We start from the raw sequence: 26,129 nt of genomic DNA, 5'->3' as shown, positions 1-26,129 counted from the left end.
AACATTATAAAGTCCTATTGACTTTCGCGGAAAAATAAAAATTGCGCAATTTTTATCATGCAAGAAAATCGTGGGTGGCAGCAATGCTATGCAAACTTATTCACAAGAAAAAGGAAAGCTGACCATCAAAAATCTAGGGAACAAAGACTGGATTTGGCCACGATTTTCTTGCAGCAAAGTCACGATCGCCCATGTAAAACTAGCCTACCGTATATACTCGAGTGTCAGCCGACCCGAGTATAAGCCGAGTCAATAAGTTTTACCAAAAAAAAACTGCTAAAACTTATTGACTCGAGTATAAGCTGAGCTATACTTTAGTATATACTGGGGGGGGGGGGTGAAATCCCCCGCCTTCAGCGCTGTGATTGGATCGAGCGCTGGCAAATCGCAGTTGGCGCTCGATAGTTCACAGCCTGACGGCGGGGGGTGACAGTGGGGAGAATTGCAGCAGCTTGCTGTACCGCTGCTGGGAACACAGAGATTGAAGCAGCTTTCTGCACCACCGCCGGGGACACAGACGCTGGCTGGGAGGTGATTATGGGGGTGGTTTTTTTTTTAACCCTTTCCTGACCAGTATAAGCTGATGGTGGCTTTTTCAGCACAAAAAAAATTTGTGGTGAAAAACTCTGCTTATACTTAAGTATATATGGGAAACCGCTGGGAAACACTGACATGGGAAAGGACTTGGGCATTTTAGTTACCGTATTTTTCGCTTTAGAGGATGCACTTTTTCCGCCTCCAAAGCGGGGGGGGGGGGGAAAGTTCCTGTGTCTTATAAAGCGACTGTGCCGAAAATTCGTTCCGATCGCCTTTTTTAGCGCGATCGCGAATTTAACGCGTGGACGCGATTTATTTAGCGCGATTGCGCGTTAAATTCGCGATCGCACAAACAAATGTGCGATCAGTTAGAAGATTTCTCTCCTGTCAAAAAAAATATATATTACTCACCTCCCCCGGCATTCTGCGGCGCTGCTGCAGGCTGTCGCTCCCTCCTGGTCCCTGGCAGAGCATTGCTTTCTGGACGCGGGGCTTGAAATCCCCACCTCCAGAAAGCTAATACTGTGAAGTAACATCATTGAATGGCTGTGATTGGCTAACACACGTGTGCCTTCAGCCAATCACAGCCATTCAATGATGTCATTGAATGGCTGTGATTGGCTGACTGCGTGTGTTAGCCAATCACAGTATTAGCTTTCTGGAGGCGGGGATTTCAAGCCCTGCGTCCAGAAAGCAATGCTCTGCCGGGGACCAGGAGGGAGCGACAGTCTGCAGCAGCTCCGCAGAACGCCGGGGCAGATGAGTAATTATTTTTTTTTTCCCCCCTATTTTCCGGCTCTAAAACGGGGGTGCGTCTTATAAGGCGAAAAATACGGTAACTGTAAGCTTAACTGGAGCAACCAGTGTCAGGCAGCTGCTTCCAAGGCAAATAGGATCATGGGGTGCCCCAAAAAAGGTCTAGGGGCGAATGATGAGAACATTGTTCTTCCTCTTTACAAGTCACTGGTCAGACCACACATGGAATATTGTGTACAGTTTGGGGCATCGGTACTCAAGAAGGACATATCAGAGCTTGAGCAGGTACAAAGGTGGACAACTAAAGTAATAAAGTGGGTAGACTACAATACCCAGAGAGGTTATCAAAATTGGGATTATTTAGTTTAGAAAAAAGATGGCTGAGGGGCGACCTAATAACTATGTATAATATATTAGGGGAGAATACAGAGATCTCTCCCATTGTCTATTTATACCCAGGACTGTAATAGGGGGGCTCTCTAATAACTATGCATAAATACATTAGGGGACAATATAAAGATCTCTACCATCATCTATTTATACCCAGGACTGTAAGAAAGGGGCGCTCTAAACCCTACGTATAGATATATCAGATGATGGGAGAGATCTCTGTATTGACCCCTTATATAGCTATACATAGTTATTAGAGTGCCCCCTTGTTACAGTCCTGGGTATAAATATTTCAGGGGTCAGTACAGAGATCTCTCCCATCATCTAACTTTACATAGTTATTAGAGCGCCCTCTTGTTAGTCATGGGTATAAATAGATGGTAGGATAGATATTTGCACTGACCCCTATTTATACCCAGGACTGTAACAAGGGGGGGGGGCGCTCTAATAACTATGTATAGATATATAAGGGGTTAGTACAGAGAGCTCTCCCATCATCTATTTATACCCAGGACTGTAACAAGGGGGTGCTCTAATAACTATTGTATGTATAGCTATATCAGGGATCAGTACAAAAATCTCTCCCATAATCTATTATACCCAGAACTGTAACAAGGGGGCGCTCTCTACATCTGGAGAATAGAAGGTTTCTATACTGACATAGAAGGGGGTTCTTTACTGTAAGAGCAGTGACACTATGGAACTCTCCTGAGGATGTGGTGATGGTGAATTCAATAAAAGTATAGGAGTTCTGAACGCCTTTCTTGAGTGATAGAATATTGCATGTTTTATCACTGATTACTCAGAAGGGTCGGTGATTCGAGGATTATTACGATTGCCAGATTGGAATCGGTAATGAATTTTTTTTTTTTCTTTAAAATGAGGAAAATTGGCTTCTACCTCATTGTCTTTTTTTTTTCTTCCGTTGGATGAACCTTGAAGGTAATCGGCTGAACTAGATGGGCAGCCTTACTACTATGTTATATGAATATACCATATAAATGTCCAGAGTGAGAATGGTCATGGCAGCCAGGGGGCTCACAGGCCGCAGCCTTCCTGGAACCGGTTATGATTGTCAGCAGGACAGCAAGATCATCGACCGCTCGCTGACTGGTTTGAAGATCTGTACTTTAGGTTCAGGACTCTTAATTACCCCGCAGGAAGGCTAGTATGTTCTTGTATGATGGCCGTGAGTTCCTGGGGGGATGTCTGTTAACCTTCTGTTTTGTTTTTGTCTCCTCAGTATCCAGCCGGTGTACGGAGCCCAGCAGCCGCCACTGGAGAGGAGGTGAGAGCCTTCAGGGTCACGTACCACGTTTAGGCTACAGCTACACAGCAGCTTTGGCCACAACATGGGTCACGCGGCTAAAGATTGTTTAGCGCACCCACATCGGGCACAAAGTCATTGAGGGATCTTTAAAATCTTTGAACTTTTTGTTTGTTCTTCTAAAATGGACATTTTAATAAAGAGCAGATTAAAGAGGTTATGCAGTTGTAAACTATTGATGGCCTATCATATAGTTCAGTGGGGGTCTGCCACCTGGGACCCCCAGATCAGTTGTTTGGGTGGGTGTGCCCATACAGACAGCTCCGTTCTCACTGTTGTGGCCAGGTGTCACTAGGTCCTATACATGAAATGACAGTGCTGCTTCCTGCATTCTCTACACAGCGCTCACTGAGCGCTATACATTCTGAGAGAGGGCAGAGGTGCTTAAATACCCGCACTTGCTAAGTTGTGTGAGCTTTAATCCCGTACTGTATTTTTACTATTTACTATGGCGTGGGAATAAAGCCCAGGGCCAAGTGCCGTTTTTTGAATAAAAAAGCTCACTGGAAGACTTTAAAGATTCCGAAATTACTTACTGCTCGGATTTGGTGCCATTTCTTCAGTTTTGAACACTGTAGCCATATAAACCTCGTTAGAATAATACATTTTGTAGGTGAGCCCATCTATAGCGACAGATTATATTGCAGTCTATGACACTATAACACAGCCGCATCTCCTGGTCTTGTGTGTATGTGGCCATGTTTCCCAGCACAGACCTATTAGTATCCCACAGTACTGTTATACACTTATTGTCAAAGCCATTCCCTCTCCTAAAAGTTGTCGGAATGAAAGTTTCTCTGTGTGATTATAAGTGATTACAATATCAGAAGTATCAGTTATTGTGGAGAACTGACCCCTTGTAGGGAGGGTCTAGTACCCGGTTGTACAACCTCTAGCTTGGATACAAGATGTGATACAGGCTCTTGTACCCTGTTGTACCACCTTTAGCTTGGATACAAGATGTGATACAGGTAGGCATGGAGGCTTTAGTATCCTGTTGTACCACTTCTAGCTTGGATACAAGATGTGATATGGGCGGGCATAGAGGCTCTAGTACCCTGTGGTACCGCCTCTAGCTTGAATAAAAAAGATGTGATACAGGCGGCATGGAGGTGTACAGGTTCCATGTGGTATTCTGTGGCATATCTGTATTCTGTAACTGAGGCTCTAGATCGTACAAACTCGTAGGCTGTGGAAGTTGGTTCCATATGGCCCCATACATGTTCTATTGGCGATTACATCTGGTGACAGGGCAGCAACAGAAATGATAATGTTGTGGGGGGCCTGTGATCCTCTTGTATTTTCGTGGCTGAGCATTATCCTGCTGTCTCTTGGAAGCTGCCATGAGAGGAACACATGTGGCTACAGGATGTCCTGAACATATCGCTGAGCTGTCATTGTCCCTCGTATCACTACTAGGGGTGACCGTCCGACTGTCGTATGTCATGCCCCCCAGACCATCACACCAGCAGGGGGCAATGTGCTGATTCATAGGCAGGATCAAGGCACTCGCCCTGAGATCTCCAGACATGAACACGGCCGTCAGTGCTGAAGACAACCCGGTTCCACTTTGTAGCATCCAGTTTCATTGTTCACAACACCACTGCAAATGGAGGTGACAGTGGGTGACAAAGGTAGAACCGGTAATAAGGGTGCTGTGAGACCAAATGTCCTTCAGCCAAGCAACTAAAAATGGTTCTGGCAGACACAGGGGTGTAATGATGGCGCCACCTGTCTCACAATTGGCATGTGTGAGCCCAGCCTGACACTGAGCCATATGGAAGGCGCTATATGTTATGCTTTGGGTGTCACTCATAACATTGAATGTGTTTTGTATGTTTCGGGGGTTGCTGTGGCACAGATTTTGTTCCATTTTCCTTGCACTACTTTTCCCTATATGTGTAAGGCTCTGTTCACTCTTCTCGTTGAAGGCTCAGTCCAGGGTTTGGGAGCTAATTTTATTTATTTTTTTGGTTCTGCTGAAATGATAGTGACCATCTGAACCCCTTATGGTCAGTGGTTGGGTTCCAATGGATACCACTGGTGTCCATCATATGATGAATATACGCTAGTACTGATGGGCACCACAAAGGAAAAAATAGGAATGCAACCTAACACAAGTGTATAATAGAGAATACAGACTCGCATAAAGAAGTGCACAACTCAAAATATACAAATAAAATCTTTGAGCACAAGGAAAATATTTAAAAACGGCCATATAACTGACCAGACCTTAAAATAACGCGTAAGATCACTAAAGCTGCGTCTATAATTGGGGAAAAAGATCTAAGATATAGCCACCATAACTGTAATACCATTCCACATAAAGTGCCTATACAAAAGACAAAACTAATCTCTTAATTCTCTGTTAACTGCATTTTGGGCTGCGGGTTGGATGCCTCTATTGACATAAGTGGAGGCCATCCGTGCGGAATCCGCGGTAAAATAGAGCATACTGTGATTTTAAAAAAAACATTATTTTTCTTCCGCTCATGGAATATGCAATTTGTGTTCACGAGGGTAAAGGAAAAATGGAAAATACATTCCTTTTGAATGCCTGGTTTTACTAGACGACAGGATCAGATACCATTCGTGGAATCTGCAATTCGAATCTTCTCATGCGAACTCGGGCCCAAGTGATGTGGTAAAGAATACCGAAACATCAGCAGAATGGAAGCCGTAGTATAATTCACCTGAAGAACCCCACACATGTCGCCTATTGAGGCTTCATCAGGGGTTTAATATTCATGGTCCAAGTAAAGAAATCTATACAAAGTCTTGTTTACCTGATAATGAACATGTGAATGGGAAAAGATTACATGTAACATTGCCATGGAGCCATCATTAATGCGTACAGAAATGTGAAGAACGTATGCTTAGTATAGTAACAAGAATATAGAGGGAGTAAGGGAAGAGAACTATTCAAAAATGGTGCACATGCAAAATACACGTTTATGCATACATACACAAAAATAAATATTGGAATGTATCTAATATCCTAATGCATATATGGATGAAGCATACAGAATAAATTGCCACCATTAACGCATCCCACAAGTTGAAAAGTGAAAATGTGATCATATAATAAGGGCAAAGAGGGAACTTTCATTATGGTGTCGTACACCCATAAGCATATGTGCGAAGTGCTACATGGAAGGTATACTGTATAACACAAATTTCCACAAATGATACATCCATTGAGTCATTTGATCACACAGAAGAGCTACCTGATATATAGCACGCTGAGGGCCATTGTCTGCACACCAAAAATAGACTGCAGTATAACGATATAGAAACAAGAGAGCTTCAAAAACGGCGCTACCTGTAAATGGGCGCATTCGCAAAGTGCTATTCTACCCACATATTCCAACTATGATAAGACCCCAAATTATTATTATTTGTTTAGTCGCTTCCAACTCTTCGTGACCTTGTGGACCAGCCCACGCCAGAGCTTCCTGTTGGCTGTCGCCACCTCCAACTCCACCAAGGTCCAGTCCATCAACTGAAGGAAATAATCCATCTTGCCCTTGATCGGCCCCTCTTTTTGTTTTCCACTTTCCCCAACATCAGCATCTTCTCCAAGGTATCCCGTCTTCTCATTATGTGGCCAATGTACTTCAGTTTTGCCTTTAATATCATTCCCTCCAGTGAGCAGTCTGGCTTTATTTCCTGGAGTATGGACTGGTTTGACCTTCTTGCAGTCCAAGGCACTCTCAGCATTTTCCTCCAACACCACAGTTCAAAAGCATCTATTTTCCTTCGCTCAGCCCTCCTTATGGTCCAGCTTTCACATCCATAGGTTACTATGGGGAATACCATTGCTTTAACTACGCGGACCTTCGTTGTCAGTGTGATGTCTCTGCTCTTAACTATTTTATTGAGATTGGTCATTGCTCTCCTCCCAAGATGTAAACGTCTTCTGATTTCCTGGCTGCAGTCCACGTCTGCTTTAATCTTTGCGTCTAGAAATATGAAGTCTGTCGCTGCCTCCAAGTTTTCTCCCTCTACTTGACAGTTGTCAATCAATCTAGTTTGCCATAATCTTGTTTGTTTAATGGCAACCCATCTTTTGCACTTTCTTCTTTCTTCCTGGTAATAAGGCTCCTCAGCTCCTCCTCGCTTATAGCAATCAAAGATATATCATCTGCATATCTAAGATTGTTAATGATTCTTCAAATGATTTTTAACTCCATCCTTGGATTCATCAAGCCCCGCTTGTCCCATGGTGTGTTCTGCATATAGGTTGAATAGGTAGGGTGAGAGTATACAGCCCTGCCGTACTCCTTTCCCAATCTTAAACCAATCTGTTGTTCCATGGTCTGTTCTTACTGTTGCTACTTGATCGTTATACAGATTCCTCAGGAGGCATACAAGGTGACTTGGTATCCCCATACCACCAAGAACTTGCCACAGTTTATTATGAGCCACGCAGTCAAAGGCTTTAGAATAATCAATAAAACAGAAATAGATGATTTTCTGAAATTCCCTGCCTGCCTCCATTATCCAGTGGATATTGGCAATTTAGTCTCTAGTTCCTCTGCCTTTTCTGATCCCGACTTGTATGTACATCTGGCAACTCTCGCTCCATGAATTGCTGCAGTCTACCTTGCAGAATCTTGTGCATTACTTTACTGGCATGTGAGATAAGGGCCACTGTGCAATAGTTAGAGCATTCTTTAGGGTTTTTCCCTTTTTGGTATGGGGATAGAAGTTGATTTTTCTCCAATCTGATGGCCGTTCTTGCGTTTTTTTCCCCCATATTTGCTGGCATATGGCATACATTACCATGACAGCATCATCTTTCAAGATTTCAAACTGTTCTAATGGGATACTGTTCTCCTGCTGCCTTGTTTTTAGCAATGCTTCTTAAGGCTTATTCCACCTCACTCCTCAGGATGTCTGGTTCTAATTCACTCACCACACTGTCATAGCTATCCCTGATATTATCCTTCCTATACAGATCTTCCATATATTCTTGATACCTTCTCTTGATCTCTTCCGCTTCTGTTAGATCCTTGCCATCTTTGTTTTTGATCATGCCCATTTTTGCCTGACATTTACCTCCTATGTTTCTAATTTTCTGGAAGAGGTCTTTTGTCCTTCCTATTCCATTGTTGTCTTCCGCTTCCATGCATTGATAGTTTAGAAATAGTTCCTTATCTCTTCTGGCTAAACTTTGGAATTGTGCATTTAATTGGGCATACTACTGCCTATCATAGTTTCCTTTTGCTTTCCTTCTTTTTGGCCTACTTCCAGTGTCTCAGCAGGCAACCATCTTGCCTTCTTGGTTTTCTTTTTCTCTGGGACGTTCTTTGCTGCCGCCTCCTGAACAATGTTGCGAACTTCTGTCCAAAGTTCTTCTAGGACCCTATCTGTTAAATCTAGTCCCCCAAATCTATTCCTCACCTCCACTACATATTCATTAGGACTATTAGTGAGATCATATCTACCTGATCTATGTGTCTTCCTTATTCTCTTTAGTCTGATTCTAAACTGTGCAACAAGAGGTTCATGATCTGAACTTCAGGTCTTGTTTTCACCGACTGAATGGATGTCCGCCACCTTTAGCTGCAAAGGATGTAGTCAATCTGATTTCATTTTTGACCATCTGGTGAAGTCCATGCATATAGCTGTTTTTTAGGTTGTAGCAAGAGTGTTATGCACAGTGAGTTGTCCTGGCAAAATTCAACCTATGTCCTACTTCACTTTGTTGTCTCAGACCATGCTTGCCTGTGATCCCAGGTGTCATGTGACTACCCACCTTAGAACTCCAATCTCCTGTAATGAAAATAATGTCTTTTTGGTGTATTATCCAGTAGGTGCTGCAGATCCTCATAGAACTGACCTACTTCTGCTTCTTCAGCAGCTCTGGTCAGGGCGTATATTTGGATCACTGTGATGTAAAATGGCTTACCCTGAACTCGAAGTGAGATCATTCTATCATTTTTTTGGATTGTATCCAAGCACTGCTTTAGCCACTTTATTATTAAAGGGGTTGTCCCGAGGCAGCAAGTGGGTCTATACACTTCTGTATGGCCATAATAATGCACTTTGTAATGTACATTGTGCATTAATTATGAGCCATACAGAAGTTATAAAAAGTTTTTTACTTACCTGCTCCGTTGCTAGCGTCCTCGTCTCCATGGTGCCGACTAATTTTTGGCCTCCGATGGCCAAATTAGCCGCGCTTGCGCAGTCCGGGTCTTCAGCAGTCTTCTATGGAGCCGCTCGTGCCAGAGAGCGGCTCCGTGTAGCTCCGCCCCGTCACGTGCCGATTCCAGCCAATCAGGAGGCTGGAATCGGCAGTGGACCGCACAGAAGAGCTGCGGTCCACGAAGACAGAGGATCCCGGCGGCCATCTTCAGCAGGTGAGTATGAAGACGCCGGACCGCCGGGATTCAGGTAAGCGCTGTGCGGGTGGTTTTTTTAACCCCTGCATCGGGGTTGTCTCGCGCCGAACGGGGGGGGGGGGGGTTTAAAAAAAAAAAAACCCGTTTCGGCGCGGGACATCTCCTTTAACTATGAAGGCTACTCCATTTCTTCTGTGGTCCTCTTGTCTGCAGTAGTAGATCTGGTGGTCATCTATTGTAAAGTGTCCCATTCCAGTCCACTTCAGTTCACGGACACCCAGAATGTCTAGATTTAATCTTGACATCTCGCCAATAACCACGTCCAATTTACCTTGGTTCATTGATCTTACATTCCAGGTTCCTATAGTGTGTTGATCATTAGAACATTGGATTTGTTGTTCACCACCAGCACTATCGGCCGTTAGCCATCCTTCTGGCTTTGAGCTAGCTGCGTAATCACAACTGAGGCTAGTTGAACTTATCCTCTGTTCCTCCCCAGTAACATTTTGATCATCTTCTGACCTGGTAGTCCCATCTTTCGATGGTATACCGACCTCTCTGGTTGTACTGATCCATTTAGTTTTCATGACAAGAAAACTGGGGTGGGTTACCATGACCTCCAGGTATCGTGTTTAGTCTGACCTCTCCGTCATGATCTTCCTGTCTTGGGTGTCCCTTCACGGTTTCGCTCATGGCGTCATTGAGGCGCTCTAGCACCACGACAAGGTAACGATCCTTTGCAAGAGAAGACCCAGTATACCGTAGATAAATGTATGGAATACAGTCATAAGTGGGAAACTAACCTAATTCTTGTCAGCAACATACAGTGATGGAGCTTTTTTGCTTTTTTCCATTTTTGTTTTTTCCTCCTCCCTTTTAAAAAATCGTAGCTCCTTTATCCATCGACGTCGCTGTATGAGGGCTTGATTTTTGCGGGACGAGTTGTATTTTTCAATGGCACTATTTATTTTACCATATAATTTACTGAAAAACTTTTTAAAAGTTCTTAGCGGAGAGAAATGGAAAAAAAAACGACATACCACCATCTTTCGGTGCGTCCTGTTTCTATGGCGCACAAACTGCAACAAAAACGACATGATATTTTTATTGTATGGGTCGGTACGATTGCTACGATACCAAACTTGTATAGTATTTTTTTTTGCTGTAGTACTTGTATTTTTTTTTTTTTAAGATATTTAATTTTTTTCAATTATTTTCTGCGGTCATTTTGTGCGCGCAATAACTTTCTTATTTTTTTGTCGACGTAGTTGTGCAAGGGCTCAATTTTTTTGCGGGATGTCCTGTAGTTTCCGATAGTATCAATTTAAAATACATACAAGTTTTTGATCGCTTTTTATTGCTTTTTTTCTGGAAGACAGGGTAACTAAAAAAGTGTAATTCTGGCGTTCTTTATTTTTTTTTTCGGACGACGTTCACCCTGCAGGAAAAATAATGCACTACTTTGATAGATCGGACTTTTACGGACGTGGCAATACCAAATACATATTTTTATTTTATGATTTAGATTTTTTAATAATTGATATGGCAAAAGGGGGGTGCTTTAAACTTTTATAACTTTTTTTTTTAAATTGAAAAAAAACAAAACAAAAAAAAAACTTTATTGATCTTTTTTTCTTACTTTACCTTGAAGTCCCCCTGGGGGACTTTAACATGCGATGCTTTGATCGCTCCTGCAGTATGACGTAATGCTATAGCATGACGTCATACTGCTTTTTTACAGGCAGTCTATCAAGCCACCCTGTGTGGATGGTTTGATAGGCAGTCTGCTAAGGCAGCCCTGGGGCCATTCATTAGGCCTCCGGCTGCCATGACACCTGCACGGCTCCCCCGATCTCACCGCGGGGGGGGCCGTGCGGGACCCCCAAACAGCGTTCGGGGGATTTAAATGCCGCTGTCAGAATTGGCAGCGGCATTTAAAGGGTAATAAACAGCTGACGCCCGCGCTGTATGGAGGGAGATAGCGGCGCAACAGCAGGACGTAGTTTTACGATAGCGCTGTCACTAAGGGGTTAAAAGATAACGAGCACATGCTCAAAAGACGTGGTCTCAAATGGTAATCTTATTGTGTGTGTGTGTGTGTGTGTGTGTGTGTAATACATATATAATATAATTTTTTTATTTTTTTTTAATTTATTAGTCGGGAACCATCATAGGAAGGTGAAGGAACAATCAAACTCCTACATCCTTGACAACTTTTAATCAACCAGTCCCAAAAACTAAAATTAAAGTGCAAGGAAGTATATGCATACATATCGGAGACCTGAAAAGAGTTAGGATAAGTAACCAAAAATTCTGCACTATATTAACAGGCCACCATTTTGGATTTAGGAAAATGCAAAACCCACTCATGTGTCTGTGGCAAAAAATAGAAAATGTATGTTCCGTACACACACTATCATCTAAATACAATTAGTGCATTCCTATCTAGTGCCAAAGGTGATTTAGAATCGCAAGAGTCCAAACTGGTAATAAATTTTTATTGTCCACTTAATGCTAGCTGAACAAGTTACCCAGGAAAAACGCCTTCAGATGAAATGCAGAACACAAACAGAAGACATCCAAAACTGAAGAAATCCCTCAAGTTTATTTAGGGGGAAGATTCCACAGTGCAAGTTGGATGTCCAGCCAGAAGTCAAATATGTTTACCAGGACATAAAGGGGCAACAGGAAGAATTAAAGAAAAGCAGTACATTTTTAACATTTACTAATTTAAACAAAGAGGGGTAACACAATCCAGGTCAAAGGTCCATCTAGATTCCGGTGTCAGTAGAGCTGGTGTAGGATCGCCACCCCTTTAACTAGTCTGATTTCTCTGTCACCCACCACCCTAAGTTCTGTTGTTCTGACCTGATGAAACTTAAGAAAATGGGTAGCAACTAGGGATGAGTGAGTATACTCGCTAAAGCACTACTCGTTTGAGTAATGTGCTTTAGACGAGTATCTCCCTGCTCGTCCCTGAAGATTCGGGGGGCTGGCGGCGGGCGGGGAGCTGCGGGGGAGAGCGGGGAGGAACGGAGGGGAGATCTCTCTCTGCTGCCCGCTCTCCCCTGCTCCCCGCCGCAACTCACCTGTCAGCTGCGGCGGTCCCCGAATCTTCAGGGACGAGCAGGAAGATACTCGGCTAAGGCACATTACTCGGACGAGTAGTGCCTTAGCGAGTATACTCGCTCATCCTAGTAGCAACCAACCTCAATGGCTTACCTTGTTGTTCACCTCTCAAGGCGAGGCCTATACTAGATAAAAGTTTCTGGACCCTCTTCTGAGGTTCCTGAGAGGTCTGTCTAATATAACTTTTGCATGGACAGATAAGCACATAGTAAACCATCCAATTTCTACAGTTAACATGATCCCGAAGGGTAAAGGTGGATTACATTACTCAAATTACTAATTTGAATGGTCCGAACCATAAATTCACAGAACAATTACCATAAGGGTAAGAAACACAATCTCGGGCCTCTACCCGAAGTGTGTGTATATATATATATATATATATATATATATATATATATATAATATGACTTCTAACAAATTGGCCTCCAAGGTTTGGGGCTTTTTTAGTAGTAAGTGTCTCCGGTATAACAGCTTGTATCCGTGGGTCAGGGCAGAGAATCTGTCAATGAGAATTCAGCAACATACAGATCGTCTCCCTACTGGTTATCATATCTCATGATAAACCAAATTGCATTATTTTTTCTTGGCTTCCTGGGTTTCAGCAATTCCTCCCGATTTTAGTTCTACAGGTTATCTGATTAAGATTTGGATATCATGCATTGTTAACCCTGAGTCAGAAAGCGACGAGTAAGATCCCTTGAGTGGTGGTGAAAATCTGCAACAGTAGAACAATGTTTTTTAACACACAAGAATTGTCCTTCAGCGATACCAGATTGCTGCATTTTTCTAATTTTCTTCCAATGTGAAAACTTTTAGTTGTTTTCTGCTTTCTGATCAAGGATGGAATTATTATCCAATTTAAGGTGCAAATCCGCAAAAAAATCAACTGAGGCGTCAGATGCAGGAGGTCAACCGAATATTGAGAACATTGTTATTAAGAAAATAAAGGTCTCAGATTCTTCTGTTGTACTCTTCCAAAGAAATGAAACGCTGTCTATATAACACAACCAGCCCACAACATGGGTCTGAAAGGAGCACAATGGGTACACGTACTCCTGCTTCCACCAACCCAGAAGAGGTTGGCATAAGTGAGAGCCCAACGTGCACCCATCGCGGTCCTCAAAACCTAACTAATATCCTGTTGAGACAAAATAATTGTGCCTCAACACAAAATACTGTACTACAAATCAAAAGAATCATGTTGCCGGTACGTACCTGTTTGAAGATATAAAAAAAAAGAGACCAAGACCCTATCACTTGTCCAAGCAAATGCTTAGGCGGGTAGATGCAAAACTAATGGCTGCATGCAAAAGCCCACACTAATACAGGTCTGCTCACAATGCCCCCTATCGCTGCAAGAACAGATCTTCCAGGAGGATTTACCTGATCCTTGTGGCCTTTTGGCAACATGTAGAATGTGGATATAACTGGGCCATTCACCATAATGTATTTGAATTCCAGTGATGTAATAATACCAAGTAGGATCAGATGGAAGTCTGATAGTATTGAGAAATATTCAACTGCTGCATCGCCTCAGTCGCATACGAATCACGTGGCCAAAGTACCACCTTTATCTGCTCCTCTAACAACAAACAAGGGATTCTGGCAAAGGGGTGTGTGTGTGTTTTTAAATAGCTGACTTCTCGCTTAGTCAGGGATTCTGCTTCTAAAAATCCTCTAGTCAATCTCTTAAATTGTTCTACCATTACCTTTTAAGAAAAAAAACATATTGTATTGCCGGAAAAAGTGCGAAGAAAAGCATGTTAGTCATGGTAGCTTACATATAAACTTGTTAGAGGCGGGCGTGCTTGGCTTCATTCTCGCATAATAAATCCTGAAACACCGGATGCCCCCCTCCCTTCATCAGCTACATCCTCTATACCTTTAGGTTGTTGGTGTAAAAGTCAAGCAAAAGTTTTATCCAGTGATCAAGCAGAAGAAATGGTCAGGCGATCGCGAAAAAGTTTCAAAAGTTAAAAAAAAAGGCTAGTTTCACCTCCCCTCATGGATCCGATCCATGAGGGAAGGTGAAAATACTCACCTCAGGTCCCACGATGTCCCCGGTGTCCTGGGACCCGAAGTCCCCCTGTGCGCATGCGCGCCCGATGATTGACATCGGGAGCGTGCACAGAGGGACGCGAACCCCCGGGAAATTCAAAATCCCTCTGCTCCTGGCTGCCATGTGTAGCCAGGAGCAGAGAGATTATACCGGGGAACATGATCACTGTTACCCAATGGTAACAGTGATCATGCAAAGTTTTAAAAAAAAGTGTAAAAAAAGTTTTAAAAAGTTTAGAAAGCATACGTTCCATCTCCCCTCACGGATCATATCCGTGAGGGAGGATGAAAGTACGTACATAAGGCCCCCGTATTTATCCGCGCACCTTACCCCAGCTTCTGCGCACGTGCCCGTCGCCAAAATGGCGGACGCATGCGCAAAAGCTGTGGATTGCCAGGATAATTGAAATTCTCCCTGCTCCTGGCTACAAAACTGAGCCAAGAGCCTGGAGATTTCACGGGGGCCACGGTGAGCGGTTCCTGGTCACGTGTTCGCCGTTATACAATGGATAATGGCGATCACGTAAAAGTTTTTTAAAAAATTGAAGTTTCATCTCCCCTCACCGATGCGATCGGTGAGAGCAGATGAATCTTTTTACCGGAGGCCTCTGTATTTGCACCCTGGCGCGATCCTCCTATGTGAACTTACCCGGATTCTGCACATGCGACCACTGGCAAAATGCTGGACACATGCACAGGAGTCGGGGAGCACAGAAAACTTAACCTCCTTGCTCCCAGCGACCAACGGTCGCCGAGAGCCTGGAGCAGTGACGGGTGGCCTCGTTGAGCGGTCTCCAGTCACGTAATAAAAAAGTTGCGATCTAACATAGGTCGATCTCACATGACCGGATAGGAATTACGGATTCCGTATGCGTCTGATCCGCGGTATTACACAGATCAATCGCATTGGATTACACAATTCCGTTCACATTAGTGCGTTGGAATTGCGTAATCCACTCGCAGAAAAGAGAACGCAGCATGTTCTATTTTACCGCAGCTATCTGCAGCATAGAGCCCATTGTGCTCCATGGTCGCGGATATACCCGCAGCCCATACGCAACTACGTTGTATACGGGCTGCGGGTACCCACGTCATCGCTAAGCGACGGTGCGGGAAATACAAACAAAAAAGTACTGCGCATGACGGCCCGTATGAGTAGGCAGTTATGCGCAGTACATTACGCGGCCGTACGCAGGGTCACAGCCGGGCTCACAGATGGGATCTGCTGCGGGCCTCCGCAAGCAGATTCCGCCTACGGCTGCGTGAGCACGGCGTTATTCAGAGCGCTACCTGTAATACTTAATTTACAAGAAGCCTCTGGAACGCTTGCCTTCCTGCAGTTCCAGGAGCAGCTTGTTGAGCGTCTTCTGTGTGAGACCACCGCACCTGAGCAAGCTTACGAAGACTCATGGAACGCCACTTTTTACACCCCATACCCGCCACTGAGGTCAAGAAATGACCCCCAAAAAGAGAGGAGGGGGGATAGACTGTTTTATTGCCCCATGTGCCCATTCCAACCAGCCTCTGTAATTACCCCTGTCTTCGGAAATACCACACAGTTCACATTATTACTTTTATCTAAGATTTGGGGAAAGCCGAAAAGGGTGCGGAGGGGGGGGGGGGGGGGGATATTTTTAAGGAGTCAATTTTTATTCCGTACAAATGAGCAATGGGGCCTGGGATTTATTCAGTTGTGCCCTGCAATCCAATGGGTGTTCCCTCCATTATAGGCCTTGCCATGGGCCCTGTAAGTAGATTAGGGCCACAATGGGTATGTTTCTGAACTCGGGACAAATGGGGGTATCCATTTTGGGGTGACCGTCTTCATTCCTATGTACACTGTACAAGAAAACTGTTTTTAAATTGAAAAAATTGCCCAAAAAATTGAAAATCGTAATTTTCTCCTTCTGCTTTGCTTAGATTCTTTCAAATACTGTGGGGTCAAAATACGCAGTACACCCTAGATGAATGCGTTAAGGGGTCGAGTTTTCAAAATGGGGTCATTTGAGTGGGGTTCCTTATCATTTTGGCCGCTCAATGGCTCTACAAGTGGGCGATGGGACCTGGAATTTATTTAGTTGTACCCTGAAATCCAACTGATGTGCCTTTCATTATAGGCCTAGCCATGTGTCCTGTAAGTAGATTAGGGCCACAATGGGTATGTTTCTGAACACGGGACAAACGGGTATCCATTTTGGAGTGAAAGTCTTCATTTATATGTGTGCTGTACAAAAAAAACCTGTTTTTAAATTGACTCAATTGCCCATAAAATGAAAATCGTAATTCTTTTCCTACTGCTTTGCTTAGATCTATTTAAAAATTGAACAGTTAACATACACAGTACACCCCTAGATGAACGCATTAAGGGGTCTAGTTTTCAAAATGAGGTCATTTGTGGGGGTTCTCTACTGTTTTAGGCACTCAAGAACTCTACAAGTGTGCTATGGGGCATAAAAGGCCTTCAAGCAAAATTTCTGTTCTGAAAGACACTGACTACTCCTTTCATTTTGGGCCCTGTTGTGCATTTAGACATAAGATTAGGACCACAATGGGTATATTTCTGAAAGCAGCACAAACGGGTATCGATTTCAGGGTGCAAGTCTTCATTCATATGTGTGCTGTACAAAAAAAGCTGTTTTTAAAGTGACAGAATTGCCAAAAAAATGAAAATCCTAATTTTTTCCTTTTGCTTTGCTTGAATTCATTCAAAAACCGTGGGTTCAAAATGGGCAGCACACCCCTAGATAAATTCGTTAAGGGGTCTAGTTTTTAAAATGGGGTCATTTGTGGGAGTTTTCTATGGCTTGGGGCGCTCAAGAACTCTACAAGTGTGCTATGGGGCCTAAAACGCCTTCAAGCTAAATCTATGTTTTGAAAGACACTGACTACTCCTTTCATTTTGGGCCCCTTTGTGCACTCAGATATAACATTAGGGCCAGATTGGGTATATTTCTTAACACAGGACAAACAGGGGTATCCATTTTGGAGTGTAAATCCTAATTTTCATGTAAACTATAGAAAAAAAATATGTCTTTAAAATGACATATTTGCAAAAATATGAAATTTTACTTTTTCGCCTCTAAATTGAATTAATTCCTGAAAAAAAACTGTAGGATCAAAAAACTCATGACACCTCTCAGTGAATACATTATGGGGTGTGGTTTTTAAAATAGGGTCATTTGTGGGGGTAATGTTAAATTTGTACGTCTCCTAAATGGTTAAAGAAACATAAAACTTTTTCACATGTGCATTCAGAATAAAGTAAATAGATGGAAATATAAATCTTAGCAAAAGTTTGTACGGTATGTTTGCACATATTTGAGATATTACAATTGAAAATGTGAAAACGATATTTTTCAAAATTTTCCCAATATTGGCACTTTTAATAAATATACACAAATTATATCGGACTATTTTCACCACCTAAATGAAGTACAACATGTGGCGAAAAAACAATGTCAGAATCACTTGGATATGCAAAACCTTTACGGAGCTATTCTATGTTAAAAGTACACTTGTCAGATTTCCAAAATTTGGCCTGGTCATTAAGGCCTCATGTCCACGGGGAAAATCAGGCCCGCTACGGATTCTCCATGGAGAATCCGTAGCAGGTCCCTCCTGCCCCGCGGAAATGAGGCATAAAAAGAAGAATTTACTCACCTCTCGCCCGCTCCGGATCTTCTCTCCGTCGCGGCCGGATCTTCTTTCTTCGGCCCGGTGGCAGCACAGGGGACGTCGGTTGCGTGGCCCGTGCATGCGCCGGCCCGAAGAAAAAAAGATCCGGCCGCGACGGAGAGCGTATTAGCACTTTCTGCTTAGGTTAAGCAGTGCTGCTGATTAGAGCCACCTGATTGGCTCTTTGGCACCACGTGTAGTCACGTGGTGCCGAAGAGCCAATCAGGTGGCTCTACGCAGCAGAGCTGCTTAACCTAAGCAGAAAGTGCTAATATTGTGACGGAGAGAAGATGAAACCGCGACGAAGGGAAGATCCGGAGCAGGTGAGTAAATTCCCATTTTTGTCTCCTGCGGATCCGGACGGCTTCCATAGGCTTCAATAGAAGCCCGCGGGAGCCGTCCCCGTGGGAGACACGCACGAAAATGGAGCATGGTCCAGATTTTTTCATGCTCCCTTTTTTTTTAAAATCACTTTTATTGACCATCCACGGGTATTTATCTACCCGCGGGTGGTCAATGCATCCCTATGGGATGCGGATCCGCGGACAGGAGAAGAGTTAAAATCTGCTGCGGATTTTAATTCTTATTTTGCCCGTGGACATGAGGCCTAAGGCGCAAACAGGCTTCGTCACTAAGGGGTTAAGGGGTTCTCCAGGTGTATTATACTAGGGCTTGCATTTTGCTGCTGTTTTGATTTTCTTTACCACATCACTTAGTTTTGTTAGTATTTTTTTCTTCTGTATTATGCATTGGCCATTTTATATGGGCTTGTTGTGGGGGACTGTATTATAGGCTGACTATATCTGAGATTGGTGTGGCAGTAGTGACCTTACATGTTCCAACGTCTGGTCGGGTATATGAATGTTTTAGAATTTTTATTTGTATGTTTTGGTCCTTTGTGCTCCAATAAAGGTTTTGGGTTGTGCAACTTTGTGACCCTGTTTTTTTTTTTCCCCATTATACTGTATCCCACCATTAGGTGGATCTGACTGGGGGGAACGGGGTATGCATTTTTTTTTTCTTCTGCTCCTGGGATAGGATGAAAAAACTGAGAAAATGGAGATGTGAACAGAGCCTAACAAGGTGTTTTCTTCCAATATTTGTTTGGCAAAGTTACAGGGTACATTAACACTGCAATGTTCCCCAAAAATTCTGTCTGTAAATGCGGAGGCAAAATAAGTGGCTTTCCGCCGCTGTCTTTGCTGCAGATCTGCACTTATATTTAGCCCTGTTAATAGGCAAAATCCATATACAGAATTTCCACACGTTTCCATGCAGATTGCCATTGACATCACTTTTCGGTGAAAATCTGTGCAGAAAATTGTCAGAATTACGCACATGGATTCTGCCCACTGACAGCGCTAGATCCGCATGTTGATCTGTGGATTTTGACGGTTTAGAGATGGCATTCCAGCAGAAAAGTCTGTGGTGCATTCCGCAGTGTGAGCATACATCTAGTCATTTACTCTCCTTGTTTGAATGCGCCAAATACCTACAGTTTAACCCCTTAACGACCGGGCCATAGTGTTTTTACATCCTGCAGCTGCAGGGCGTGTATGGAGGGAGGTAGCGCCGCTATCTCCCTCCATACAGTGCGGGCATCAGCTGTTTATTACAGCTGACACCCGCAGGCAATAGCCGCGTTCGGCCGATCACGGCTATTAACCCTTTAAATGCCGCTGTCAATTCTGACAGCGGCATTTAAATCCCCCGAACGCTGTTTGGGGGTCCCGCACGGCCCCCCACCCCCACGGTGAGATCGGGGGATCCGTGCAGGTGTCATGGCAGCCGGGGGCCTAATGAATGGCCCCAGGGCTGCCTTAGCAGACTGCCTATCAAGCCATCCACACAGGGTGGCTTCATAGACTGCCTGTAAAAAAGCAGTATGACGTAATGCTATAGCATTACGTCATACTGCAGGAGCGATCAAAGCATCGCATGTTATAGTCCCCCAGGGGGACTTCAAAGTAAAGTTAAAAAAAAGATCAATAAAGTTTTTTAAATTGTAAAAAAAAAAAAAAGTTAAAGTTTAAATCACCCCCCTTTTGCCATATCTATTATTAAAAAATCTAAATCATAAAATAAAAATATGTATTTGATATCGCCGCGTCCGTAAAAGTCCGATCTATCAAAGTAGTGCATTATTTTTTCTGCACGGTGAACGTCGTCCAAAAAAAAAAATAAAGAACGCCAGAAATGCATTTTTTTAGTTACCCTGTCTCCCAGAAAAAACGCAATAAAAATCGATCAAAAGGTCGTATGTATTACAAATTGATACTATCGGAAACTTCAGGACATCCCGCAAAAAATGAGCCCTTGCACAACTACGTCGACGGAAAAATAAAGTTATCGCGCGCACAAAATGACCGCAGAAAATAATTGAAAAAAATTAAATATCTTAAAAAAAAAATAAAATACAAGTACTACAGCAAAAGCAATACTATATAAGTTTGGTATCGTAGTAATCGTACCGACCCATAGAATAAAAAACATCAGGTCGTTTTTGGTGCAGTTTGTGCGTCGTAGAAACAGGGCGCACCGAAAGATGGTGGAATGTCGAGTTTTTTTCCATTTCTCTCCGCTAAGAATTTTTAAAAAGTTTTTCAGTACATTATATGGTACAATAAATAGTGCCATTGAAAAATACAACTCGTCCCGCAAAAAACAAGCCCACATACAGCGACGTCGATGGATAAATAAAGAAGCTACGATTTTTTAAACGGGAGTAGGAAAAAATGGGAAAAAGGCAAAATAGCCTGGTCACTAAGGGGTTAAGATATTACAACTTTGGGCAATTCCATTTTGCACTTATACTGATCTTTTTGAATGACGATACTAGCAATGATCTCCGAAAAATAGCTGAATGATTTCATCATTCTTTGACAGTTTACGGTTAGCTATAACGGATGTGATAAGAGACTCACTACCAGCCCCACTCGGAGCACTGCTGCCTTCCTTATGACCAACCCCAAATCTACTTCCACATAACTGTATTGGGTGTAGATTGTGCCTCAGTGCTCCCTTCGTAGTCTGTGTGATGTACAGCTGTATAATGTGGCCCCATCCACATCCTTCCCCATGTAGTGACCCCAACCCTGTCTCATGAAGTTGACTTGAATGAACAAGGTCTTTCTCATTATAACAGCTTACAGTATTCTTGTTTTCTAAGTGGCTACAAGTTACATCCATGCTGCCATCAACAAATCGCCAAGGATGGTCAACATCCCCTTAAGAGGTGAAATGTTATTGCTAAATGGTTTTTGCCATTTGGCTTTCTCTTTACAGGGTTCCAGAAATAGACATCCATGTATGAAAGTCCTTCAGTTATTATGGCTTTGTATTTACTGCATGCTGATTTCTCATTTAACCCAGTCTTAAAGTATTCTCATTCACATATCGTTAGCAGTGTCAGGTTATGAACTACTAATGACCCATCTTTTAAATAGATCATCAATAGTACATCGGTGAGGGTCCGACACCTGGAAACCCCTACTGATGACCAGTTGGGTGGGCCATTTTGCTTGTGCAGTAAGCTAATTTCTGTAGGAAGCAGACGGCTCCATTCCCACTGCAGTGGCCAGCCTTGATGTTCCAGTCCAAACTCCCATTTAACTGAATAGAAAGGTTGCCTGTAATACTAACCATGGTCACTGCAGTGGGAACAGAGCTGTCTGCTGCATACAGAAATCTGCTCAATACATGAGCACACAGCTTTTCTTAGATCTGATTGGCAAGGGTCCGGCACCCAGCGTTATCTCCAATCTACTATTGATGGACTGTCCCAAGGGTAGGCAATCAATAGTTTACTATTGGGCAACCCCAAGGGTAGGCAATCAATAGTTTACTATTGGGCAACCCCTTTAACACCTTTACGAAGGAAAGGTACAGTATGTGCCACCATCCAAAGAAGAAAGCTTACATGACTTAAATATAACCTGTCTGAATGGTATCTTCACACACGTCACATGTTTTTTAAAGGGAATCTGTCACCTACTTGTAGCACCATGTTCTAAGCTTATGGGCTCAATGTAGATGATCTACTTACCTCCCCTGTCATTCTTCCGGAGTCAGCGCTGGAAGCCAATGCGTTGAGTGGTGGCTTCCAGTGCTGACCGTGGGTAAATGATAGGGAAGGTAAGTATAAGCCTTCCATCCCCGGACTCAGTGGGTCACCTACTGTCAGCCCATATGCCTAGCTCCTAGGACTAAAAGTAGATGACAGCGTCTCTAACTATTGTTCTCTGGAACGCAAGAGTTATTACTGCACTATTCACAGATCTCATTTTTTCCTCTACAGTTTCTCATCTAATCACCCACGAATACACTTAAATCATCCAAAAAGTAGAAAGGCCTCCAGTTTCCATGAGTTTGCAAGAAGTACAAGTGATGCATGGGATATTGATGATGATGAGAGTGAAGAGATTTTACATTCTGTATCCTATCAGACCCTTGGCTCTAAAATGGCCGAGACTGAGGTAGAAATCGCATCTAACTTCAGAAGGCCTGAAGAAAACTCCAGCCAGACAATTGTGACCTCTGTCAGTGAAGACCAGCTACACAGGGTCACCGCAGGTGGGAATGGCTAAGCTTATTATATATATGGAGGCTTTTCACCCAAAACTGTTTAAATGTATTGACCATTTCCTTTACTATTTATAGGGTAGATATTGTATCGCTCCTTGTACTAACCTATTATTATGCCTTGTAGCAAGTGGCATTGAGTCACAACTTTTGAGATCAGGAACTTTTCAAAGTCCTCTCTTTATTGGAGATCAGGTCATTCAGCAAAATAAGGCGACACAATGCAAGTAACTCTTATTGTGATGAACAGAACTTTTAGACCTCTGTCTTATATAATGTGTTTCAGCACATACTTTAAAAATTTTAAATTATGGTTTTCTTCATAAAAAGTAAAATTCAAATCTACAGATAATGCATTTTATTTGCATTATATAGTTCTTGCATATATACATACCTAATACAATTCCTTTGTTATATACCTCCTTTTATGGATATAGTTACACATACTTGTTAGTTAGGATTTGATTTACTAAAGAGTACTGTAGTGAAGGAGTTAATATTTGTAACCATGGAGGCCTAGGACAGTGACTGCATAAAAGCCCCTTTACAGCAGAATTCTGGTGTTAAAAAAAGAAAACAATATACAGGTATATAGATAGCAACTTTTTTCACAGGCCCCACTTGTGCATAAACCTGTGACCTTTTTAAGCTTTCTGCTCCAGCCCAACCAACTTAGGGAAAAAGTTGGCAGGATACAGATGCATGGATAATCTACACTGGAAACTGGCGGAAATTCTACCAGAAATAGATGCCAAGTGAGACCTGGTTTACCTTTTTAGATGTAGGTGAACAGAGATGCTGACACATGTGCGTGTCTTCATGCATTACATGCATCGTGTGCCGTGGGAAATCATATTAAGAGCAGCGTTTGAAATCCTGGTCTTGAATAAATGTATTGCTCCTGGCTTTCTGCTACTTTTGATAGCCAGGAGCAAGGAGATTTTAAGTTTCCCAGGTCCTTTCTGGCTTCGGCGCATGCGCAGAAGCTGTGGTTGGTCCGTTTAGGATGATCACATCGGGTTCAAAATTGGGTCCTCTGGCAAGAAGCTTCATCTTCTCTCCCCGACTGCAGCTTTCATTTCTCACTATGCGCTTGAAAAAATGCAAGCTGCGCTGTTATTGGCTGCTAGGAGCAACAAAGACTGGTTTTCTTTTAGACCGTTTCATTAATCTGCCCCTATGTGTTAGTGGCGACAGGAGCAGCGTTCACAGGAGGAGGCATGGTCCTGCGCATCTTTTCTAATCTCCTGTTAATAAATTCGTTCCATACCCACCTGTCTGGATGCAAAATGCTGTGGAATTTGCAGCAGCATTTCCGCTACGTGTAAATGTACCCAAAGTGATGTCCTAATCCGTAACAATGGTGTAAATTTTGGCCTCAAATTAGCTGTGTATTCAGGTTTGTCATGTTTAAAATTTTGGAATAGATCAATTCTGACAGCAGCATTTAAGAAAAACCTCTTGCCATATTTATAATATCTGAATAATAAACCAAAAATACATATTTGGTATTGCTGTGTCCGTACAAGTCTGATTTATCAAAGTAACTCATTATTTACCCCACACGGTGAACGTCATCAGAAAAAGTAAGAGTAAAGCACTCCAAAATTATTTTTTTTTGGTCACCCTGTCTCCAACAAAAAATGTTATAAGAAGTAAAACTACAGGACTTTTAACACACAAAATGAGCCCTCGCACAACTATGTCAACGGAAAAATAAAGTTATTGCAGTCAGACAATGGAGACAAAAAATAAATAAAAGTAGTACAGCAAAAAAATGTACTGTAAATATGATCTCATTGGCTGTGATTGGTTAACCCAGCATCGGCTTTCATTGGCTGATACCGCGCTGAGTTAGCCAATCAGAGCATTAGCTTTCTGGAGACAGGGCATTCAAGCCCCGCAGCCAGAAAGCAATGCTCTGTCGGTATGGAGGAAGGAGCGACAGCCTGTAGGTAGTTAGTCCGGCGTATAAGACGACCCCCAACTTTGGAGAAGAATTTCCTGGGTAAAAAAGTCGTCTTATATGCCGGAAAATACGATGTGTGTTTGGTATCGTAGTAATCGTACTGACTAGAATAAAGTTATGTAATTTTTGTTTCAGTCTGTACGTTGTAGAAACAAGACGCACTCAAAGATGGTGGAATTTAGATTTTTTTTCCATTTCAAATTTTTTAGTAGATTAAATTCGTACTATAAAAAAATACAATTCGTCCCTCAAAAAACAAGCCCTCATACATCTACATCGATGGATAAATTAGTAATGTTATGATCTTTTAAAATGGGGTAGGCAGAACCGAAAATGGAGAAAAAGAAAGCACAATGTCCATTAAATCGATTTTGTCATTTAAAAGTAAAAAATTCTATGCTTCCCTATTCTTCCCTAGGCAAACTCCTTAAGGCATCTTCTCCTTGCTGGATATTCATGTGTAGATAAAATCATGACGAGAAATATGGCAGGTTTATCTTCATGATCAGAGGCCCTCCCGCAGAGATAAGGCTGAAAATAAAAAATTCAGAGTTCCTACAAGTCCAACACTCCATTCTCTATATGACCTCAGGGGTGGCGGGGAGGAGGTGTGTACTGAGGGACCTTTTAAAAATGTGGGACCCCTCCGGTCCAACTGGTCGACTCATAGCGCTATACTGAGGTATATGGACTTCCCTCTGTTCTGTTTTTCCGCCACCCAGCCCCCTCGGACTGATATCTGAGTTGGGTAACTGTCTTTTAATTTTTCCTGTCTGATGTGTGTATTACCTCTAATTCCTTATTCCCCCATGCAACAACCCTTTTTCTGGTATATCTTTGTTATATATATATATATATATATATATATATATATATATATATATATTATTGCACTGCTAGACCTTTCCTAGAATAAATCTACAAGTTATCAGTTCAAGCCTTGTACGTTTTAACAACAAACCAGAATACTCCAAAAATTGTATTAATAATTTATAAATCTGGTCCTATGCCCGTTAACATTGGTGGCGGCAGCATTTAAGCGTTTTGTATGTGTATTGTATAGCTCTGGAGTGCGTCGGAACGGATCAGGTGATGATTTGAGCTTTCGCTTTGCATGCGTTCAGGAGCTGGGGAAAGCTGGGTACAAATCAGCCAGCATTCTAATGACTTCCAGCTTGCAATACTGCAGTGTGATTGAGGACAGAGGTGGGATTGATGGGTATCGCCCCCGCCCTATCCTGTGTCCAGTACGGGACCGAATTGGTGTGTAGCGCAGGGCCAGGCGGATTGCTGTAGAATTGTGGCCGCAGGCAATGGTCGCTTGTCCGGTGTCTCGGAAACTTGGGTACCAGTC

The 26,129-nt window shown here is 42.8% G+C and overlaps 1 protein-coding gene across 1 annotated transcript in view; it reads left to right on the top strand.

Annotated features, from left to right (window-relative positions):
* The window catches only part of TBC1D22B (TBC1 domain family member 22B), a 59,846-nt gene that overhangs the window by 8,692 nt on the left and 25,025 nt on the right, over window positions 1-26,129 (top strand). The window contains exons 2-3 of the mRNA XM_066600239.1: window positions 2,927-2,971; window positions 22,523-22,797. Coding sequence (XP_066456336.1) covers window positions 2,927-2,971; window positions 22,523-22,797 — 320 coding nt within the window. The remainder of the gene's footprint in view (window positions 1-2,926; window positions 2,972-22,522; window positions 22,798-26,129) is intronic.

This window comes from Eleutherodactylus coqui, chromosome 4, assembly GCF_035609145.1.
Source record: "Eleutherodactylus coqui strain aEleCoq1 chromosome 4, aEleCoq1.hap1, whole genome shotgun sequence".
Classification (NCBI taxonomy): Eukaryota; Metazoa; Chordata; class Amphibia; order Anura; family Eleutherodactylidae; genus Eleutherodactylus; species Eleutherodactylus coqui.
This window is presented reverse-complemented; position numbering and strand designations above follow the sequence as displayed.